At 31.1% G+C, this 25,546-nt stretch overlaps 1 protein-coding gene across 8 annotated transcripts in view; it reads left to right on the top strand.

Annotated features, from left to right (window-relative positions):
* LOC130901729 (RNA-binding protein Musashi homolog Rbp6) overlaps nt 1-25,546 on the top strand; it is a 1,060,444-nt gene that overhangs the window by 971,766 nt on the left and 63,132 nt on the right. For all 8 annotated transcript variants that reach the window (XM_057813296.1, XM_057813291.1, XM_057813297.1 and 5 more), the window contains 3 exons: nt 5,674-5,758; nt 19,388-19,420; nt 23,085-23,168. In XM_057813296.1, the coding sequence (XP_057669279.1) occupies nt 5,674-5,758; nt 19,388-19,420; nt 23,085-23,168 (202 nt within the window). The remainder of the gene's footprint in view (nt 1-5,673; nt 5,759-19,387; nt 19,421-23,084; nt 23,169-25,546) is intronic.

The raw sequence follows: 25,546 nt of genomic DNA, 5'->3' as shown, positions 1-25,546 counted from the left end.
TATGATTTTACGTGAACAGATGTAGCACGGTGAAAATGTGTGAGTTTTGCCAGTTATTATGTCAGTAATACCATGGCCAAATTGGGGATTACCAAAAAAACACCTTCACCAATATCTAGAAAGCTGTGATATTGAATACCAACCACACAGTGGTGAAGTTTATTATCTTAACTGATATTAATCCGTTTGATACTTTGTACACATATAAGTCTATCGCATAATAATAACTAGACTGCTTTTAAAATTTGAAATAATCATTGGCTACATGTCATCAAACTTTTTTTTATCACATTTTCTTCACATGTTTTATTATTTCTTATATATTACTTCAATGAAAAAGATTTCGATAGGTATTCGTTTTAAAGAATTAAATAGTGTTTTGTAATCATTTCACTGAGTGGAATAATGGCTTGAAATATTCTGTTTTTCATTGTTTCGTCTGTTTTGGAAATATGAGGGCTGGTTGACGGAAGAATTACCTTTCATAGGCTCACAACACTATGGCTATAGCTATGATGATTATTGTTTGCTTCTTGACATCGGTTAAAGTTTAGCATATAGCAATATACTCGTACATGTTAATATTAATAAGTATGAGGAACATTTCGAGTGTTCTGTTTCGAGCATCTACTAGTACAGACTTTCAAACTATGAATTGAGAAAATCTGGCATTTCAATACTACTGAAATCAAAAATAAAAGGAATCTGTTGAGTATAGTGATTATGTTGTATTTCGAAACAAAACAAAAACGTAGAAATTTGACGCAAAAGTTATTTGAAATAGAAGGAATGTAAGTAACATTTAGTAGCGAGGGCTAATAATCAAGTTCGAGATCCAGTGAAGTATATAAGATTCTTTATCCTTCCCTCAAAAATTATTCTTGGTTTTTATTAATTTGATACTTTTCGCATGCCGTTATGGACAGCTTTGACCGGATTCTATAGCATCATAAGCATCTTTATTCTATAAACAATCTCCAGCTAACAGTTTATTATCTAAAATTGAGAGAAATTGGAATTATAGATTTGTATAAAAATCTAATGTTGTTACAGAGAAATTTTATACAATATAACAAAGCCAGAAGTCTCCTACAGTAACATAATTATGATGGAAAAATTTTGGAGTCAGTATAGTTCATAAAAATATAAAAAAGACAAAGAAAACAATTTTTGGTATATAATGTTTTTAATCCTAATAATATCCACAATATTAATATTATTTAGTTTTTATGAATCGGTTTTAGTTTGACGTTCAGGAAATGGAGAATTAAATGTATTTTCTATGTTTGTTGTTGAAACTAAATGAAGAATATAGGGTGTGTTGAAGTATATAAGATATAGGTTTCACAACCAGCCAAAGGTGGTAAGTTAACTTGCAACCCGTCGTCAAGAACAATCGATACCTTTTTGTTAATTGTTCGAAACACTGTCAAAATGCTTTTTAGAATATAGATTAAAAAAAATATTCTTCCAATCACATCCATTTCGTTTCAGTTCACATTGACATGTATATGTCTAATTATCAATTGATAACAATCATTTACCCCTTACTAAAAGGAGTTATTATTGACATTCTTGTCTTTTTCGTTGTATAAATAATAACTAACCTGCGTCATTCGAAAAGTTGTCCTGAAATATTATATCCACCTATCAATATGATATGATATAAAACTTTTACCTGCTCGTTCGAACGACTTAATAAAATAGAAAAAAAATGACATAACAGAAAATCATGATACCGTTTATCAAATCCTCTGACAAAGTTACTTATCTGCGATCTGACATCTTATACATTTTTTATTTTTGATGAAATCCAATGAGTTGGGAAATATCGATTTCTTGCCTTTAAAACGATGTTGCCTTATACTTCATATTCTTCAGCTGGGTACCTCACGATTTTATTTTTTATGTAAAATTTTTTTAGAGTGCGTTTTTCGATCCCAACAAAGTAATTTTTGACAAAAACTCTGAAAGCGTATACAAGACTTGCAAATAATCCAACTTTTATAATAACGTGTGAAAATTCGTGATGCACTTATTTCAGAAAATGGTGTGCTTGTAAAAAAATGTTGGCCGTTAATTAACTTCATCTCAAAAATAATATTGCTCAAGCAAAAGAAATTTTGAAGAGATATTAATCTGGAAGATAAAACCAGAAAACAATTAAATTCTTTTATTCAAAAGATATTCAATATCTTTTTGACAAAAATGCAAAGAATTTTCTCTAAAAATCACCTTACTCTCATATATGACCTATTCGATTTTTCAAAAGTTAATCCAATACTTTTGTATTTTAGAAAATATGAATGAGAATTCGCGATAACTGAAGTGGATTTCTGAGAATAATTTAGCATGTTATTCCAGAAAAACTTATTTTAAATTTGAATGAATAAAGCATTTCATTATAAATAATGATTATTTAATGTAGTTCTACTGAATTTTATAATATCATTTTCAATATAATTTAGTTGAGTAAATATTCATTTTGCTATCTTTCTGAATAAACATTTTTGCATTTCAATTCATTACAGTATTTGTATATATATCGAAAACTAAATATAAAAAAATCTAGTACAGAGTGTTTCCACAAAGTACGAATAGATTAGTCACAAAAAGTAAATTGAAATATCTAAATTTTGGACTGATATGTTTTTGCAGAGTTTAATCACTAGAAACAAACAATAAACACATCGGTTCATTAATTGATTTCAGTGACATTTTGTAATGACTTCCCTATAAAAACGACCAAACGAATGGCTTGAAATTATCTCATTCATTTTGCTTTTGGGACTGTTTCATCTGTTTTCGATATACGATGGACGTTCGATTTCTCAGAAGTTGATACTTTGGCTATGGTGATTATTATGTTAGCTCCACCATATCACAAAATTTAACTGAAATTTGAGATATATTAGTTTCAATACACATATAAAAATTTTTGTTGTTATAGAGAAAACCGAATTGCGATTATGAAATACTAGATTTTACATATAAAATAATTCAAGAAGTTGAGGAACAATTATGTAAATATTATGGTTAATAAAGCTTAAGCCCTTGTTCTTAGCAATTCTAAGATAAAAGTACGTGAGATTGCTATTGAATTGTAGCTATCCCTCAAATGAGTATGTAAGGCCCAATTCAATAAAAATGCGACCCTATTTATTGAAGAGAAAAGTGCAGTACGATTAATTGTCTACTCCACTATATCCACTTAATCTGGATCCCTTCGATAACTTAAAATAATTGGTTGACTGAAAGAAAGCAATTTTAGAAAAATGGATAGGCAGAGCTAAATGCGAATATTGCTGCACTTCCGAAAGATTAATGTTTATACGACTGAAAAAATTTGCAACCACGATGTACAATAAATTAACAATTGAAAGTAGATTGTGTTAGGTAATGAAATATTTTACAGTAAAGTGATTTTTCAATTGGGAAAAAAATCATACCATGAAATGGTAGGCAATAGATTGAACCACACTCCTATAACAATTTGGAACGGAAATGTGATTATCTGATTTGAATAAATTATCAATATTCTCTAACGATACTCTACTCGTGGCATCGAATACAATTATTCCAAACCGTTTTTTCCTCCTGTTTAGTCTCCTGTCGTCTATTCTTACAGAAACACTGGATAGTAACAAAGAAACATACAAAAAAATACAATTTGTTATATTCACGAGATCATTCAGTTCGAAATTCAGAAGAATACTGACAAGTTTGTTATTATATAAAAAAATATTTCTTCTCTCCTTCAAAAAGAGTTTACGAATAAACTAGAGTCAATATCCAATTTTCATATTGATCAAGTTTTTCACCCTACTTGTCGCAACAGAGTTGAAATATTGAAGACAACAGTGATTTCGCAAAGATACACGTATGTTGGGAATTATTCTATCATAATATTCCAAAGCGGTGGCGTATAAATAGGGATTATATGGTGTTTGTTTTTAGAAAGAGTTTCCCTCATCGCTCGAAGCGTAACGTAAAAAACTAAATAGGATAAGAGATCAAGCAACTAAATTGAAGATTAAAAATTCATAAAGCGATTCTATGAAAACTTTATGAGGCTATAAATGGCTCATTAAGCTAATTGCTCCAAAGTCAGCCGTCGTGATATCAGAATAACAATTCTGTGTAAATATTTAATATATTCACATTATTATCATCATCAAATTTCCGAAATATATATATGCAAAGCAATTTGTTTTGATAATTTTATAGCGATTCTTAGTTTTAATTACGCAACAGTAACAAATAAAAGTTTTTAATTGAAAAAACAGAGGTTTTTTATTAATATATACAGTGCATTCAAGAAACTTAGACTGCATTTTATTTTGAAAAACATTATTTTTCCGTATATATGATAGATCTCCTCGATTGTGTCCAAGCCTTTCTCATGGGCGTTCGTGCACTTTGAACCAGACAAACATTGTCATGTTCTTGACAATAAAATAACGAATTTCATACAGAGTGGAGTAAGGGATAATGATGTGTTAATTATTTTTGTAAGTACATAATTTTTGTGGTTAGAATTATGTGGTCTTGATTTGTTCTAATTTGATAGACAACGAAAAACTATATATTATCAACTATTCAAAATATATATTAATAGGTTTCTTTCGAGTGACGTTGCATCATGTATGATTTTTATGGATTCATGCCGATTGCCTGATTATCTAGTCAATTTGATAATGAGCTCATTTCCAAATTTACTAATTATAGCAGTCTCAATTGATAAGATAAGACCTAAACTTTTGTATAAAATACACTTAAAACAAACAATAAGAATCCTTTTTTTATTAAAACAAATAAAAAAATGCTCGGTAAAAATGAAGTTTTATTATTATTTTCGATCAATTACACATTATGTTGCTCACTTGAAAAACAGAATTTTCCTAAAATACTAACTATTTATAAGGTTTCAATTTGATATTCACACCTACAGTTATGATACAGTCTGTTAATCAATTTAAAGCTTTCCCATAAACTATATTTTTTGTTTTGTTTGGTGGTGCGTAAATAAACAAAGATGACGGTTTTCCGACGCGACGTATAATTGTACATGCGCGAAACTGAAAAACTCCAAGTTGATTCCACAAACATCCAAGGCCAGGTGTACCGGAAATTGTAAACGCTTAAAATGGAATGGTTTCTTGTCTCAATGACGTTATTCATCACCTTTCACACAGCCAGTTTTGATCCATTGCACAGTCCATGATGATTAATGTTACGCAGCATGATGACAACAGATCCTACTTTTAACTGCAAAATGTGAGGTGGTAATCCAAGCAATTCCAGTGAATTTGAAAACTTGCCTGCGTCATCCTGGTTCATAACGTTGTCGACTGATTTAAAGGAAACGAACTATCCAGAAAACTCGATCGACATAGAGGATGGATATTAGTTGTTAAATATTATAGTTGCGTTCAGAAATTTAATTTGTGACAAAATACCAAGAAAAAACAAATTTTTTGTTTTTATTCAATTCCGTGCATTTTCATATTTATTCACCTTTCAAACCTTCTTTGGATTTTGACAAATAATTCAAGAGCAAAATTAGCCAAATCGGTCCAGCCATTATCGAGTTTTAGCAAGCCTAAAGAACAGCAATTCATTTTTATATACAATCTAGAGATTATTTGATAAAAGATATTCTTTTATTTTCAGGTGGAATGCAAGAAAGCACAACCAAAAGAAGTAATGCTTCCCGCTAACTTGGCCAAAACCCGTGCGGCCGGCCGGGGAGCCTACGGTGAGTTACTAATGCTCAACCCTGGCCCTGTAACAGCGACATCTAACGCGACATCGTTATCCGCTCTCCGTTATGCACCTTACCCAATTCCTATCAACACCACACCCACAATTCCTCTGACAGCAATCGCTGTAGCACCAGCTCCTCTCCATTATTCATTATATGACGTAGCGGGCTGTAAAAGAGTATTTGCACCCGTTAGGCCGTTAACTGCGGCTCGGGCTGCTCCCACACTGGCATATTCCGTAAGTGATTTGCTGGGTGTTCAAGGGCTTGAAATTCCGACTACCGTATATACAAATACGTTGCCAGCAGGACTAGGGTTGTAAATTTTTTTCTCCGGTTCGTATTTCGTTCATTATTTGGTTGAAGGGAATATAATTTATTGCTTATTCTCATGAATATACTTATACGTATACCACAAAATGTTTCACGTCGCTACATTATATCTATAGAAAATACAGTTTTTGTATTATAACAAACAATTTACGATATTATTCAGCGTATTGGTTTTCCAATCAAATTATTAACTGAGAGAATTTCTGGATTTTTTGGAAATTTTTGAATGTTACAGTGGATATAAAACTCGGTTGAATATTCGCCCCACTGTGAGATTTCTTGTAATATTTTGAGTTCAAATAAAATCTATCGAATGATATCTATATGAATTATGACTATGTAATATACTCCAAGTCGTTGATTAGTACTTTTTCAATTAAGAAATAATTCATATTGGGTGCCCTATTTTAGAATTATTACACTGATTTCATTTAATATCAACACTAATTTTTATAATTATATAAATAGAAATTATAATTTCTATTTTGACACGGTACACGGTATGGAAACCAGTACACAACTAAAAAATATATTTTTTTTTCATGCAAATAGAAAAACAACAAAAATCTATGCTCTTAATATTGTCACTCACTTAACATAATCTAAATTTTCAGTAACTTAGTCAACGCTATCCAAGATTTTTGATTTGCTGGTTAGTTTGATCTGGAAAATTCCGCTTTCAAAGTACCTCCAAAACAAAAGTCGAAAGGGTTGAGATTTGGTGATCTCGATAGGCATACTCTTCTATATATATAGGAATATACAGGGTGTTTCCATATTCGACCGACAATGCTCTACCACAGAGAGATTTCATAAAATGATTCATTTTGATATAGGAATACGAACCCTTACGGGGCCTATTTACTGAGATATAGGGTGTTCAAAATTTCAAATAAAAATAAAAAATTTGCCATAAATCGAGATCGCCTTCAAATTTGTTGACATTTGGTGACCAATATGCTCCTTGATAATGTAATATTTTGACATAAATTTAACCATTTGCGCGCTGTCAGGGTTAGTTTTCATTTTTATCCCCCTATTTCTTACGCGACTGGGCCAAATTCTTTTTTTAATTTTATTTTAAATTGCCTGATTAACTAATAACATTTTATGGAGTTATAATGAACGGTGTTATAGAAAATTTCTCTGAATAAAAATCTGCAGGTAATTAGATACTACTCAATATTTCTCAATTATAATCTAGTAGACATCTAGTGTCATTTTTTCGTGACACTTGGTGTATTTGACACAATCTTAGTAGATTAATTTATAGAATTTTAAATTAGTTTTCAAATTAATTTTGCTGTTATAAAATGAATTTTTCATTTGAAGACTTGACCGATTTAACCATTTAACAAGTTTCCGGTTTCTTTAACCCTTTTTTCAATACTTGCAAATGTAGAATGATGTGGAATTCGACGATTGCGAAATCTTTGTTGGTATAAACGAGCTGCCATTCTACCATTTTTTAGGGCTTCCCCGTAAATCATTAACATATCGGTCATTTCTTTAGATGAAAATTCATTTTATAACAGCAAAATTAATATAAAAACTAATTTAAAATTCTATGAATCAATCTACTAAGATCGTGTCAAATACACCAAGTGTCACGAACTATTAAAAATATGACACGTGCCTACTAGATTATAATTTAGAAAATTGAGTAGTATTTAATAACCTGCAGACTTTTGCTTAGAGGCAAATTTCTACAACACCGTTCATTTTAACTCCATAAAAGGTTGTTAGTTTGTGAACTGAAAATAATCAGGCAATTTGAAACAAGATTGAAAAAAGAATTTGCTCCAGTAGCGTAAAAAATAAGGGGATAAAAGAGACAACTAACCCTGATAGCGCACCACTGGTTAAATTTTTGTTTATATCAAAATATTACTTTATTAAGGAGCATATTGGTCATCAAATTTGAAAAACAAATTTGAAGGCGTTCTCTATTTATGGCAAATTTTATATTTAGATTTAAAATTTTGAACACCCTATATCTCACCAACTAGGCCCCGTAAGGTGGTAGAGCGTTGTTTGTCTAATATAAAAATACCATGTAGATACTCTTGAATAGATATTGTGAGAGGGAGGTGCAGATAATAAGCAATTTCCAGTGTTTCTTATCGCGATAATTCCAAATATTAAAATTCATTGAGAGTTCATCACAAGTATATTGATCAGATGACTAAGTTTCCTGCAAACCCTGCCCTGGTCGTTAAATATGTTATTTCTTCATCCAGCGTGGATTTTCATTAGCCTAATATCGTTTTTTAATCAAACTATATTCTTCTATCAGAACCATCTTCCAGTAATTTCTGGATTATTGTTTGTAATTATGCACTATGGGCTTCAAGAAATTATGATCTCGAATTTCAACAAGCTTGGTAAATATTTTTAGAATTTTTTGAAAAGATTATAATAAATTGGGATACCTTCACTAGGGGCAGTCATTATTTCACATAAATCCTTTTATTTGTAAAATTTCAATCTTGTACATTTCAGTTGAATAAACAATTTCTCTGGATGAGCAGGCTTTGGTAATAATCTCTATTTTCGAACATTTATTAACACGATCTAGTTTCCTGTTTCATAATTTTTCATAGAATGATAATTTGTACAAGTTGCCCAAATATCGAGACATAGTATTTTGAATTAGTGATCCTATTCTATACTGAACACTCGTATTTTATATCTTTGTGAATGTCAAATATATCTTGTGTCATAATTTTCAAGTAATTCTAGAAATACCTATTGAATTATTTCGAAAAAAACATTATTTTACGAATCTATTATATAATTTTTTTAATTTGGATATTGAATTTGAAACGAAAAGTAGATAAAGGTCTTTTTCAGTCTATCTAGAAATATCATCTCATGTTACAACCCAACTTTCCAAAGTCACTTTGAAATAAAAATGAATCTTTGACTGGATTTTTCTGGATTTATGTAGGAATTGAAATATATTTATATAAAAAATCAAGTGAATATCACTCTATTCCAATACGTTGAACGATTTTAATATCTACCTTATTCTTTAAACTTGAAATTCATTATTTTGAGTACATTTTTCCTCTGAGTATTTTTGTACAAACATTTCAACTGTGACACGATTGGGTATCATTGTCACGTTCAGTTGAATAAGTTTCCAAAGTAAATTTCTAAGTGAAAACGAAATGCTTCATCGGACACAGCGTGAATCAACAAAATGTATTACGTTCTAGATTGCACCCCAATTTATACCACAATTTCACAAGCAATTTGTTCAACGCAAAAATCGATATGCATCCCATAATTCTCCCTCAGACTAGTTAAAATTCGAGGGTAATATATATTCCTTCCAACCAAAACGTTATTTCTTATAATCTGCTTTATATGTGTTTAATGTAGTTGACAAAATAACTGGAAATATAGTATAGTAAATAATTTAAGATAAATATATACTAAAATATATTATTCGGTGTTGTGATTTTTATCTTATTTGATATTATAATGAAATTGCTTTGTCTAGAATAAGTGGCTGATACAACGAGTAGTCATTTCTAATGGACTTTAGGGTATATTCACTTTACATCAACAGTTACAACGTACTAGCGTCAAATGCGGTCATTTGATATAAATGACTAGGAAGCCATCTGATATGTGATTCAAATTTAAAGATAATCAATATATGAATGAGATGAAATATGAATATATCAGTTTCTATTTTCAAAATAGCAACATAAGTTTCTCTTTCTTTCTTTCTTAATTTTTAGATCTTTTTCCCTATTTTTTCTAATAAATGGCATTTATTACCAGACTCTGTCAAGTAATGATCGATTTTTCTATAGATCTGATTTAAATATTCATCAAAATATCTACTTATTTTTTTCATCGTCTTGTTTGAACACTTTATACCCTATTCATACCGTTAGAGCATTGGGATTTTAGTTTTCACTTTACATCCATTTTTTCCGGTCTGTTGTTACTTCATTCATTTATCATATTGCATTTTCTTTTCTTTCTACTTCCTGTACCAACAGTTCTAGCCAAGTTTTCCTGATACTTTCTTTCCTCTGTTTATAATATCTTTTTGGTTTTGTCAATTGAAAACAATTTTCAATTAGTATTTCTTATCCTGTCCATCCTCGTATATCTAGTTATTTTATCTGTACTGCTGTTAGTTTACATTGTGTCTTTCTAGTCATTACCAAGGTTTTTCTTCTATATTATTAAGGTAGGTACTGTTATCATCTTCCATAAATTCATTTTTATATCATCGCTTATTTTTTCTCAAATATTGTCTTATTCAAACCACCGTATATTTGAACGGCTTCTATTATTATATCTTCCTCATGTTACATTTCTAATCTACTACTGTAATTTTCAATTTTTTAATATTTATCTCAATTTTCTACTCTCCCATCTTTCCTGTTTCTTCGCTATATCTGCTATTATTACTACATCGTCTGTAAATACGTCTATTTTCACCTGATGTAGGTGTCCTCAGTCAATTATTTTATACACCTCATGGTTCTTCTCTTTTATTGTATTTACAATTCTTTCTGTAACTAATATAAACAGAAATAGACCAAAACTACCTCCTCGCTTTACTTTACTTTAAACTCTTTCGAGCTTCTTTATTATATTTAAACCAACTTTATCAAGTTTTCATATATTTCATTTGTTCTATAAATTATTTTAGTCAGATTCCTATTCTTCATAGTATCTCATGTTAGTTTTCTATATATTACGTCGAATGCTAATTTCAAATCGATTAATGTAATACGTGATTCTTCCTCTTTCTCAACCAAATGTTCGAATTCAATTCAAATTATTGTCTTGGAATATTACATTAAATATATGAACCTTTCGTTCTTATTTTGAATAAAAATAAATTATAAAACATAGACATACGGATAATAGTAGAATTAGTGAAATAATTTTCATATCGAAATAGATAGAAAGCATTAGCAGGAACACATTAATAGCAAATTTTTATGGATGCTGAAGCTGTACAAAAAAATATTTAAGCTTCTTTTCTCCAATGATCTATCGTTACAGGCAACAATAAATTATACATAACATGTTTAAATCTGGACATGAACATTGTTTCACCCCAGATTGAATACAACAGATGTCTCAGTAAGCTAAGAAACGGAATTATGAGAAAGATGCAATTTGATGGTACGGTATAACAAAATACACGCCTATGATTATCAATTGATAACAACTGTTGAATTCAATTTCACGGTCGGGTAATGAGACAACGCTGTACATAATCGATTGAAATGTCCGGCGTTTGGACAGAAATCAAAGTATTGATTTATCTATAGTATTGAATCTGCGGTTTTTTAAGCTGTATTTTCCATTGTCTCTTCTTGTTCGGATAAATTTGACAATTTTTTCGAATGTCAGATATTCAATTTGAAGAATTGTTTTCTTTAGTCCGTTTCGATGTTAAGCTTTAGACACTTAACGCGCCTTTGATGTTACATTTATTTTTGATGGTGTTTTGGTATAATTTATACCTCATGACCGCATTTGATGCACGATTCCAGCGTCGTAGACTTAAATTTAACTGTCTCGTTGCTCAAATATTTGGAGTATTACTTTATAATGTGTGTACAAAGGAAAACTCAGTACATTACCTTGAAAGTAGCATGTTTTTTTAGTAAACCCCTCAAATATTCGGTTAGAAAATTATTCCTGAAATAACATTTCATTTAAAAAAAAATCCGATCCTTTTCAACTATTTAATCCGAAGAAAACTCTGGAAAAATTAACTTCTAAAGTGATATGATGATTTCATCAAAAATAATTTGAAAATCTAGGTGAATATTTCTTAAAATTAATTAAGAATTAACAAAAAAATCTATTTGTATTCATTACGAGTATCTTCTTATTTTCATATTTACTTTTTCATCTAACTCATTTGTAAATGTGATTTTTGTGTGGTTTTATTGGTATCGTATTTATTGGCCTACTTTTATTTGGAAAGCCCTAATATATATACAATTTATGCTTCAATAAATCTACGCAACAGCTAGAATTCTTTATGGGCCACTCATTGCTCCATAAATGCAAAATTTCCTTCAAGACGTCAGAACAACCAATCAAACCAAGCTGTCGACCCTATATTTACTCGGTTATATCTTACAGCCCTTCATAAAATTATAATTTACGTTCACTATTTTTATCAGAAAAGATAAACCCTTACACACCCCCATAAATTATTCCTAATGGGGTAGATTCAGGAAGCCGCTGTGATGAAATATTTCTCGAAATGGCCTAAATTTTGTTAGAACAGTATAAGTTTAAAGACTGTTAGTGAAAATTTTAGATGGTAGATACCAAATTAGCTCGGTCCGACGAATATAAAAGAGTAGTGATTATATTTTCCCATACGCCACTATTAATACTAGAAATAACCACTTCATTATGGATTCATTAGTAACAATAAAATATATAGATGAACTAGAAAAATAAAATTGGTTTTCCAATCTATTCAGATGGATAAAATTGTCAACGTTAATGCTGCTATAAAACGATAGGTAGATTTCCTCGGTTGCATGATTTAGTTAAAACGTAACACATAGTTTCTAAATTACTTCCTTCTTAAAAACCAACTCATATCTTGACCTAATAATTTTTATTAATTATGACGAACAAATTCACTTTGGTAAAGTAACTAATTTAATGAAATTATTTTAATTATTATCGTGTTTGATTTGATTGCATGGATTATTGAATATGTTTTTATAAGACTATGTAACAAAATCTTATTTCCAAACTTTTGATCTGCTCTATAAAATTTTCTGATCCAAAATTTCAAATTATAAGTATTCTAAGCCAAAACTACTTCATCATACATCAACAAAATTGAGTGTGATAAGGTTATTGTCATTTCTTGAGACTTTTTCTATAAAAATTCAGCAGACTTCAGTCTTGTTATTTTAAAAGTTATATTATTATTTTTTCTAATTTTTCCATTAATTAGGGTTATTATTTGGCTCGATTGTATATAAGCTCCAGTCTATTACTAGATAGTGATCGAAATACCAATCTATCCTTCTCTATATCTAACAATTTTCTCATCAATTCCTTCTGTTTCTCATTGACTCATGCTTAATTCGATTGGAATCCGTTATTGACTTGATTGTTTCTTTGGTCACTTGGGAGCATACTTTAAAATGTTTACTTGATTCAAATATAAAATCTCATATCTTCAGTGTGCTCAGGTCAAATCTTTTATTATCCAGTTCTTGGCTCCAGCTTGTTTTATTTCTTTCATAATGCCATCTGTTGTACATAGCTAGTTGACTCGCTAAAACATTCCTGTATGTATGTTTGGGTCAAGGTGTCGTATACATTATGAACCAAAAAATGTATTGTGTTTCCTTTACTTGCTACGGCACTAGTGATGATCAGTGATCACAATTGATCTATCAATCTCACTCTCTCCAGACATTTCGGGATATGGCTCTAGCTGCCAAAGGTGTAATCTTTTAGGATAGAGGTTTTGTCCTGTATATAGCAGAATCTGCAAGTTGCATCATCTTCTGAATTTAACATCTTCAGGTGTTTATTGAGGTAGCTGTATCCCTTCAATATTCGTATTTACATTTAATAAATTTTCTAAGGTTATAGGTTTCCAGGAGTATATTTGCTTCTTTCAACCCCTCTAAATTGTTAAAGTAAACAATTGGGCTTCTTTTTGAGTGTTTTTTCTATTGTGTTATAGCATATTCCATAGAATGGTAGGGCTTTTATAAAAAGCTTCTCCATCCCTCCTGACTTTTACAAGTCTAGCTGCTACCATTTTCCTTTACTTCAATATGTCCCAGAACTCATTGTAGGGTAACTTCATTCTTTTCACCCAGCTCATTCAATTTGTTGAGATATTTCAAAACCAGCTTTTAACTTTTAACATTGGAGCTCAGAGCTTGATGGCTGTTTGGCTATTGGACAAATTTATAATTGATAATTGTCTTGTTGCTATGAACTCTAAAATGAATACATTTTATGATTGTATATATTTCTGTTTGAAAAATACTTGTTGTTTTGGAGCTATCCATAATAATATTTTCGTTATTTCTTATATCATTGTGTTTTACTGTCATCTAATTTTTCAAATCTAAGGTTTTTTGGTATTTTCCCTTATGACATGTCCTAGATTTGATTACATTTCAGGCTTATCCTTGCACCTTCTCTAAACATTCTGAGTAAACTTTTTCTGCCACGTTTCCAATCAAATAGACATATCTTATATCCTCCACTATCTTAGTTCCAGTTCAGTTTTTTTGTCATTCTTGACGTAATTTGTTGCACATAGCTAATTGGATCCCTGAAGTATTCCTACTTCACATCCATTCCTGTTCCGATCCTACCATCAGATTATTGTATCAAGCTTATTGATATTAATGAGCATTTATACATTTTCCATTTGTTTTTATTCCATTATTTAATCAATAGATTCAAAGTTCGGAGAAAATTTCATTCCTCCTTTAGTCACATACAATTCATTCTGTTTATATTTTTTATGATTTATTTACCCACTACATTATACACAATAAATTGAATTCTTTTTGGACTACTCATTGGACATTTTAATTCACTGCTCATTATTCGAGTTCTTATTTCTTACATCGATTGCAATACATATTATTAATCAACACTTAAGTTTTTTATATTTATCTCGTAAAGGCAAATATGAAAATTTCAGTTCGTGATGAGCACGGAGTATAATTTTACAATGGAACAACCAAAATCATTGGAAATTTCTTCATTTTCTTCTGCTTTAAGATTAAATTCTTCAATTTCCACGGGTTCCTAAGTTGATATAAGTTTTTTCAATTCAATTCAATCACACAGTTATAGTGACAGTGAGTTTTCTTTAGGGAATAAATATATATGAGTTATGAATGTTGAATGATCTCATATTATAAGTGTAATAGAGTCTAGTAGTAACGTGTTACATATACATTTAGTTGGAGTTTTAGCATAAATATTCTTTATTAGCCCGGCCACGTCAGAAAATATACCTTTAATATTTAGTTATCTGTGGATTGCCTCCGTAATGGAATGAAGAAAATTTTGTATTCTAGATAGACTTTCCAATATTTTTTGGGTATAGATTAATGTCATTCGGTTACCCAAAATATTTTATAAACAGTATTAGATTTTTATATAGGTCATGAAATTTCATCGATGTGTCAAGCTTATTGTGCAAAATTAAACCGAAAATGAATTACTCCCATTATAAAGAATGATGTATTGAGGGAAATACTTTTTTCTGCATAAGCAGCAATTTCTGAATTTATTGGTAATATTCTTACTGAACATACAATTACTTTAGCTTCGGTCTCTGAAGAAGAAAATTTGGTTATCGAAACGTGTATCAGTGTAATTGTGTGTTGGTGGCAGTAAACAGTGTGTTCAGTATGAAAATATGTGGAGATCAAAATATACTGAGAAATATATTCCAGTTGGTTTTTTTTGTAACATTAGAAATATTTTTAGTAGAATAAAATGAGGAGTAACCTCATCTTTTAATGTAAAAACCATCACCTTTCTGGATGTATATAATACACTGCAATAATCCAGATTTTTTAGAAAATATTGTAATTCCAACGATTTTGAAAAACGATTTCGTCATAAACTTAGATTACGATGCATTTGCTATTTTCATAATGTTTATTTTTCTGTTTGAATCAAATATGCCTCCGTTCCCTTAGCTAAAATGCAAAAATCTCAATTTTATAGAGAAGGAAAAAAAAGCAGGTGTATATAACGTTTAACTGGGAAGTGTGTAAGTGATAGAAAATAACAATAAATTTAGAGCATGTAGAATATACACTAAACTTTCGTTTTACAAAGACTAGGATTTAATCACCTTCATTGCAACCCCCAAGTCAAGCACGTCATTATTTCAGTAAAAATTGTTTTTATTCTAACAGACAACAACACTTGTTGAAAGTATGTATATATAGATTTGTATACACTGCGACCCAAAAGATCTATCGTGTCCCCCTTTCTTGCTGCGATAGTAGAAAACTCTGTGCTCAATAACACTCCTTTTAAAAAGTCTAGAATGTGGGATGGCTTCAACTTCCAGAGATTCTCGTCTTCTATTTCTCTGTGCTTTGGAGTTCCTTAGTGTTTCACACTTCGAGAGAATGTGGATAAAGGATTCGTTCTCTGTGCAACAAAATATGCACGCCGCATTATCTGCTAGATCTAGAGCCTTCAGGTGTTTTTTGAGGCAACAGTGCCCCAATATAACTCCTCTTAGTATTTGTCTGTTACTTTTCTCAGTGATAGCATGAAATTATCACTGCTGAATAAATAGAAAGGAGGAAAAAAGAACTTTGAAAGCTATTTTCTCGAAATCATACATTTAAGTTTGTACTCGTATGTATGTATGTTCTCCTTTAAGGTATAATGTACAATGCCACCCAAAGAATCTATTTTCTATATATACATTCAAGTGAAATATTGAATGAAAATATAAATTTTACTTGATAATCCCCATTTTAGGATTATTTATTTGGAAATCATACTTCAGTTTTATTTATGATTCTACTTTTGAAACCTGTTCTAAAAAAGTTCAATGACTATTTAAATTAATTCCAAAAAGGATATTTCCTTCAGTACATCTCTAAAACTAAAATTTTCGGTTTGATTTTCTTTCGTAAATGTTTTCTGTATTGATAGGTTTAGGTTAGTTAGGTAATTATTTTTGTATAGATATTCAAAAATTTCGTCGGGGCAGTAGTTATCCTTTTCAGGTCTTGGAAGGATTCTACCTTATTGGTCCTTCGTGAGATGTCGGCCTGGCTTCCTTTACGCTATTTAGCCTCCTGAAGGTGCGATCTAAACTTTTGTATAGATTTAGGAGTTTTAGTCTTTAATTTTGTCTATCAGAAATTATCATTTTGGTACATTTTTAAAAAATTTGTTAATATTCCGCTTAACACCACGACTAAATACAGGAAAAAGTTCATAATTCGCTTTCAAGCCGAAAACTTTTATGTAATATTTCTTGGTGTTGGGCATTATTTCATCTGAATATATAGTATATAGTTAATAACAAAGATTCTGTATCTTAGTGTAGTCAAAAATAGTATTAGAAACTTTTCTAACAAAAAATTCTGTAATAACGTAACATTTCAAGGTGTTAATGTGACAGTTAAAGTCCAAAGTAGTGAAACAGTCCATTAAAGTATACAACTTCAGAGTATATTTCGTAAAATTTATATTCTTAGTTTCACGTTTAGTTGCATATGTACTCTACAAAAGATCTTTAACTTCTTGGACGTCGTATTTGGAAAAAATTCAGCGTTTTATCGAAAATTTACTATGCAACTATTATAAAATTTATGTTTCCATGTGTGACGTACCACGACATATTATTAGTTAAAGGAATTTCACAAGTTTGAAAAAGAAGATGTAAGAAAATTTATTTATTGTCAACTACTGCATGAGTTCCAGCCAGAAGTAAGGAAATATAATCTCTTCTCGAGAAAATTTGTTTGTAGATAAATATTACTGAAATATTTTCCAAATGCGTTATATAGAACAATAGTGAGTAGATCCACAAAGCAGCGGTTCATATAATCTGCTCTTAGTTATTAACCGGACTCGTAGTATTTAGAAAATGATCTAATTACATGAAATGCTAGTGCTGAAATCATTTGGGTATTTGTCATTGAAATGTGAAATGAAATAGATCAAGAATTGTTCAATGATGATCAGTCAAGATCTCTAATAGATAAAACAACTCTTCCAAAAAATTAATAATTGGTGGGAATTAAATTTCTTTTCACTTTTTATTATGTTGATCGAACTCAGAAGTTCCATGAGGAAGTTTTGTATTTGAATCAAAGGAAGAGGTTTCTGTTTCTTTGTAGAATTTGTGGATATTGTATGTACCCGTATTAGCATTTTCCTGTTGAATTGGTTCATTGTAGAATAGTCGAATGTCTTACGCAGTTGTTAAATTTTCTAAACGTTTGTGCTAACCCAAAAAAAAAACTATTCTTTTAAACTCAAATGTTTCTTCAAGCTTTTAACGCGTCAGTTGTTCATATAGTCCAGTCAAATTAGGGGTTCTATATCGGGATGACTAGGAAAAAGCTGAATTCGTAAAGGTTGAATTATTTTAAAATTTTAAATGTTTTATCAAAATTCACACAAAGTCGTGCATATCTTAAAAGCCACGAAAAAATTTTGTTTACATTGGTTCAAACGTTGTAGGGTACATAAATTTCCTACTTATCATATTAACTTTTTGCAAATGTAATATGCTCAATAAAGCCGAATTAGTGATTTTCGACATCTACACATCTGATTACAAAACATGATAATAATGTTTCAGAGTTCCATTATGTACCAGCAAACCTCATTCTAAATTGTTACCTGGTCAAGTTCAAACTAAGTAGTAGACTAATTCACACGTGTCTATCCAATTTTGTTGATTTTATGATCGTGACATTACTGATTATTCCTTCAAAATTTGAGGTATTATATTCACATACGGAAATGTGTACTCCACTCTTCACTTTCAAAAAAAGTTTTCTTGAAAAACTTGAGTCCGGATCAATTTATTTTGCCTTGATGATAGATTCTCCTCAATCTTCTCCTCAAGTTTTACAATTGGGATGTTGAAATGTTGGCGGAGTTTCTTTGATAATTCATCCAAAAGTTTTGCAATTGGGATTTTCAAATTTTGGCGGGCTTCTTTGATTTTCATTCGCCATTTTATAAAGAGCATCCGCCTTCTTACGCGTAATTCACTAACTATTCAAGATGACGTTAATCCTGGTTGGATATAGTTTCGTAGCCCCACTTTAGATCAATGTTTTCGTCCTGGAGTGTTTTCATGGTCATATTAATAGGTTTTAATCTTTGATTAAACATTTTGATTCAATGAATTCTATTTAAATTTACTTCAACCTTCAAACAGCGGTTTTTCTAAGTTTAACATGATTGATCTAACGTTTTGTGTTCACCACTAGTCGGCCCAAAAAAAGTTTTATTGGTCAAAAAATATTTGAGAGAAAAATTCACCATTGACGTTGTGTGATTTTTGAGGCAAAATAAGAAGTCAGCTTTTCATGTTTCATTCCGTGATATGACCTATTTTTAGTCTCAAGTCACTGAACTTGTAGCTTAGACACGTAGTTGAAATTTCATGAATGTTAACAATGAATCTTTTTTAATAGAATAAAATTAGACATTTTTTTTTTCGTTGTTCACTGTCTTCCGACGTATATAAATTATTTACTAACGGACTGTTTTTCGTTTTTATAGATTTTATGTGGTCGCTGGGAGCCCTTCCTGACGGTAAGTTCGAAAAAATTATATATTCCAATTATCACAGTTAACAAAGTTCCTGCTTTGACGATTCTAAAAAGTTCGGCCAGTTCCATAATCTTAGTTAGCCTACACATAATAATAAAAACCGAAAAAATATATATTAATATCTATACTGTCTCAAAAATTAGTACAATCAACAATCCTCATAAAATATAAAAGTTGAGATGCTTACAAAGAAAATTTTGAAACACGATGTCTAGTTGAACTAGTAAGATCCGTACAATAAAATTAAGTCCTAAAATTTCGAATCAAGCCAAAAAAAAATCTCGATTGCTTCGGGGGATATGAACGCACACTAATTGCTAGTTTCTTGTATATAAAAATTATTCCACATGAAGATTGGAAAACTTGATTGCTCATAGAAATAGAATGATGAAATTAACAATTGAAAATAAATTTTTGTCTATTTGTTTCATCGATGATTGAAGGAAAAATACAATTATAAACTAACTGTTACAAATTCTGTTTGGAATTGTCTACGTTTTCCTCAGTCACAGAAGTTGATTGCCGACTCCCATTACGTTTTCCTCAGTCACAGTAGTTGATTGCCAACTCCCATTACGTTTTAGTGCAGCAGTTGCCGACGAGTGGTGAAAACTGTTCCCTATATATAAATTTCAGTGTTTTCTTATAACTCCAAATTGATAAAATTTCAATTCTTTTCAATTGGTATTTCTATTTTGAAAGTTGAAGGATAAAATAATAATTCTTCACAAATGTAGTATTACAACTTAGCTACAAAACGATATGAATGCCGCAATCTTTGGAACGATATTCTTTTCATACGACGATGGTGCAAGACTGACGACTTCGCTTATCTTCTCCTGCGTTGTCAAGAAGGTTGAGATAATTCGCTTGCGGTACCTTCATCCTCAAGGCATGATCGACATGTAGGACTACAGTTTGGAGTCGCCTCTCTTCTTTCCTTCGTATTTTTGTTCAAGTCAGTCCTCTATTCCTATTCTTTTATTGTGTTATTTTCATGCTTCTCTCTGTTTCTTACTCTTCGTCCTTCTCCCCTTGATAAGGATCTTTCCACCCAACTATCTTTGTTTATTCTGGCTATATGCCCCATCAAACGGAGTCTTTTTGTTCTGACCACATCTCAGCTTGACCATAAAGTGCTTTGATCTCTAGATTTGTTCTGCGCTTCCTCTTATTTTGATTCCGCACTCCTCCGAAAATCCTTTCTCTATCTTATGTTCATTTTATTTTCTTCTTTATTGTTCATGGTCTAGCACTCGCTGCTATACAGCACTGTTGCATAAATGTCTTGTGAATGCGTAGCTTGGTGACCCTAGATATATCTTTGAACTTAATAGTCCTTCTGGGGCTCCAAACGTTTCTTTCTCTCTCGCAAGTTTTTGTAGATTTTCCTGGTTTCATCTCCTTTGTTTATTACTGTCACTCCCAGGTATTCAAACTGCTGGACTTTATCAAATCTTTACTTCTTGTTTTTTTTTAATCGGTTGAAGTTATTCAAATCGCTTCTCATCTCCATATATTTGTGCATTTATGTGTAGTCCATATTGTTTTGCTTACCACATCATCTGCGTAGTCAAGGATTTGTGTTGTTTTGATGTGAATTATCCCCTGGGTTTGGGTGCCACTACTATTCAGGATCATTCCTAGTAAAAGGTTCAAGAGCAATGTTGATGGTGAGTCCCTTTGCTCCAAAACTCTTTTTGTTTCCAAATTGTCCGATAAGCTCCTTTGACAACTACTTCATGGTCGAAATTATTCATTTTTACCAAATGTAACTATTTTCTTAGCTATTCCGAGTGTTACTAACTTCCCTTTTTTTAAACCGTCCTGGTCTTACCCACTTGTTCGGCCACAAATTTACCTAATCTCTTTCTTACGATTCTAGCAAGGATTTTGTATACGAAATCCAAGAAAGTGATACTTCCATAATTTACGCAGTCTGTCACATCCATCTTCTTAACTCCTGGGTAGATGACTGCCTCATCTTATTGGTTTGGTATAAGTTTCTAAGTAAATTATATATTCGCTTCCTCTACTTCTGCCTTCGATGGTGTTTCCTCTACCCAGACTGATTCAATAACTCTCTTCTCTTCTCCGAACTCGCTTTTTTGGTTCGTCAGTTGTTTGAAACATTCCTTCCAAATCTTCAGTTTTTCTTTTTTTTCTTTATGTCGATGTGGTTTTCTGTTTGTTTTCTGTTCGGCTATCCGGAAATATCCAAGTTTTTTTATGGATAGACTTACGTTCAAAATGAGTATGCATGATCATTCTCATATCAATATTGACTGCAGAAAAACAATGGTAACAACATAATAACCTTATTTTTCGAAAAAAAAAAATGGGTGACACAAGAAACAAATAAAATCAACAATATATTTCAACTGAAGATTAAAGTACTCGCTTAAAGTCATACCTTCATTTTTAATGTCAAATATGATAGTCTGCAAATACTGTATTTCTGATTCATTTTCGGAGTTTACCTTGAAAATATATTACAGTGAAAATATTTTTGTGATTCAATTTATTAACTATATTGATAATGAATAATTTTGATTTGATATGCGAAATGAATAATCGAACTATTCCAATTCCAATAAACCTTTGACCTATCCACCAAAGAGTTTACTCGTTGGCAGTGGTGGTTCGTGACTTTGAAAGAATCGAAACGTATTTTTTATCATCGACTGTAGGCCTTCTACCTAATGGGCAGAAAAACCACTCATTCTTTCTTTCAAATAATTGTAGCTTCAATCAAAGGCATAGGTTTCCAGACAAAAAAAATCACAATTTTTATAATCTCCTCTCCACTCCACAATAATACGAGGATGATTGATATCCAGTTAACCTAGACCAGTTCCATGCACAAAATATTGCGTTACCATAGCAATGAACAATAACTTATTAGAAGTGTCAGTGTAAAGTTTGACGTCAAAAAAGTAAACCAGAGTTACGCAATGAATCAAAAGAAAAAAGATGTTCACCGAAATTGTGAAAATCGAAAAATTGGACTCACGAGCCATCACCAAGCACCTGTAGTTAAAAGGGTTAAGAGTTAAACAGATTTACGAAGATATGCTTAATACCCTTGGTGATCAACGTAATTCGTATGCAACCCTGAAAAATTAAGCTGCAAGCTTGAAAATAGGTAAATTTTCCATTGAAGATGATGACCGATTGGGAAGGCCAGTTTCTGTGTCAGTACCCGGAAATATTGATGCAGTTCGTGACATGATTCTATCAGACCGCCAAATTGGGCTAATACGGATATCTGAGGCAATGAATATTTCATACGAATGCGTTCATCATATAGTTCATGTCAATTTGAACATGAGAAAAATGGCTGCAAAATGGATCCCCAAATGTTTGAATGTTGACCAAAAGCGTTCAAGGGTAGAAGCATCGCGTTCAATCTGTGCTCGATGTAGACTTCTTAAACCGAATTGTTACTATGAGAATGAGAATAGCTTGTCTATTAGTTAAAATTGCCACATTTTTGAACTTGTCATTTTCTCATAATCTTCGCATGCACATATGCAGTATAACGATTTCCGTGTTCTTAATCATGCTATATATAAAGATCATTGGCAAGTCAGATATTATATTTAACAAAAACTTATTTTTTAATAACGTATGCTTTCTTTTTCAGGTTTTCCCGCTGCGGCATATGCCGCCTATGCGGCCGGTCGAGGTTACTCGGGCTACCCTAGTTTCGGACTGCCATATCCAGCAGGTAATGCTTTAACCAGTTTGCATCACCATCATCCACTGCAGCTGTTGTCTTACCCCTTAGATCACCATCTAGGTGTGTACGGCAACGCTGCAGCTGCCAGTCTGCATGCCATGCCCCTGTGAACGTTTGGCAATACAACACGATAACGTGACTAACGCGCACATATTTGTGTTAGTTGTCACTTGTCAATTTATGTTTTCTTTACTGATATTTCTTTATGTCGAACTGATATCAACGACCTCTGTTATTCTTTGTGTGTCGTTTGAAGTTGTTTCGTTTTTTCTAAGTTAACAGATAAATATAGTCATTTAATAGGTATCTCTCCTTTCTGGTCTATAGATGTATGGCAACATTGATGTAGTATTTCTAGCCCATTAAATGATGAAGTTGATCGTTTTCACATCCTCTAAATATTATACATATATACATATTTCATCCTATATTAATCAATATATTGACAAGGTTTCATATGAATATTCTCGAAAATATTCCATTTTCGTCACTACTAGGAACAGTTATTATTTTTTTTCTCAAAATTTTTAACAAATAATTTGATACAATTCTTTTCCCATCAGGTAGTTTTGCTTGATATTAACTCAAAAAGTTTAGAAACTTCAAATAATTTGATAAACTTATGAAAGGCTGAATGGATTAATGTAATTATTTAATTATAAATTAGAAGAGATGACTCCAAGAATCACAAATATCAGGGTCAATATAGTCAATAGAGACAAATATAGTTATATTATTAATAAGGATACTTTTTTTTCTGAGTCATTGATATTACTACTTCCCAGTGATGCAATTATTCGTTTAGGAGAGCAAAAATCACTAAGTACTGAAAATTTAAAACTTGTTTCTGTGTAAAAGGAAGAATTTTAATATTGCTTCCATATTTGCATAGTTAGAAAAAGAAAAACGGCTATACTAATAGGATCCTTTTTGCTTCTCAAGTCCGATGGTCACTGAACAAGTTGATTTAACATAACATCTCAGCTTTCTACCTGGATAGAAATTTTTGTTTCAACCCATTCTTTAACTCCAGAATATACCAAAAGGTGATCGTCATGCATCTTAATCGTCTCGTGGGAAAACCTTTCACCTCATAAATTGATCCTCGAAAGCCTAAAATTGTGTGTGAAAGTGAAAATGCATCTTTTTTTATTCTTTTCCGTCCACTCATGCATAACTGGTCAAATGAACCTAATATTGTAGAATCAAACATATGTTGTGCGTTTACATGATTGTCTTTCTTTACAACAGACAAATTAAGGACAGCAAGAAGAGTTGAGAATCCTTCTTCCGATATTGCTCCTGTGAACGATGTATTTTCTGCATATTTTTTGGATGACTCAGCGATTTATTGGACAGTAAAACTTAAATTTTAGTCACAAATATCATATATATAGTCTATAATATAATATAATAATATAATATTATATATATATATATATATATATATATATATATATATATATATATATATATATATATATATATATATATATATATATATATATATATATATATATATATTGAATCTTTTTAATACTTTGTTCATTGTAAATTATAGTAAAGTTTGAATAATTCTCATATAAAGACTATAGAATTACTATTTTTATATCTAATATGTGGTATCCAGTTTTCAAATTCACATTGTATTACCACTTATATGACGACCCATGGCACAACTACTTTGAGACTAAGGCTGCAAACCAGTTGATCTTGCAAAAGATTTGCAATCAAAATAAGACTTTTGAACGCACAAGTACACGACTCCTATTATTATTATAAGTATTAAATCAGTTGGTGCAGCAAGGAAATGTATTCAGATAACGAAGACATCATTAATTATTATCAATACCGCAGGTTGCATAGATCATATTGGATTCATCCATACCTAAGTCGAAAAGTGAACTCTAGACTATTCGTAGCAGCGCAAAAACTGTTTGAGACAAATAGAACGTTTATATTTATGTTTTTCCACTTCTCCTACAAATTTGTGGTTTAGTTTTTGATCACTATTATTGAAAAAAACATAATAAACATGTGATAATCAAATAAAGCTGCGACGAGTGAATCACATACAACAGATTGAAAACTAGTTTCATTCGAGTCATCTCGTGTTAGACTCCCCGCTGTTAAACGTTACCGAAGCTACCAAACGGTTACAAGATCTACTGGTTTGCAACTTTTATTTCAAAACAGTTGCATGGTGGGCGTTCGGCTTCATTCGCCTTCAAACTTTTCAGTTTTCTCTTTGTAGAAAATTGAGAAAAAGCTCCTTCTCGATGGATAAGAAATAGTGTACTTCCATTATTCTAATTTTTCTAATTTAGAAAGTCTCTCGTAACTGCGATCGCGAAATCTTGGTCACG

This window comes from Diorhabda carinulata, chromosome X, assembly GCF_026250575.1.
Source record: "Diorhabda carinulata isolate Delta chromosome X, icDioCari1.1, whole genome shotgun sequence".
NCBI classification, from domain to species: Eukaryota; Metazoa; Arthropoda; class Insecta; order Coleoptera; family Chrysomelidae; genus Diorhabda; species Diorhabda carinulata.
This window is presented reverse-complemented; position numbering and strand designations above follow the sequence as displayed.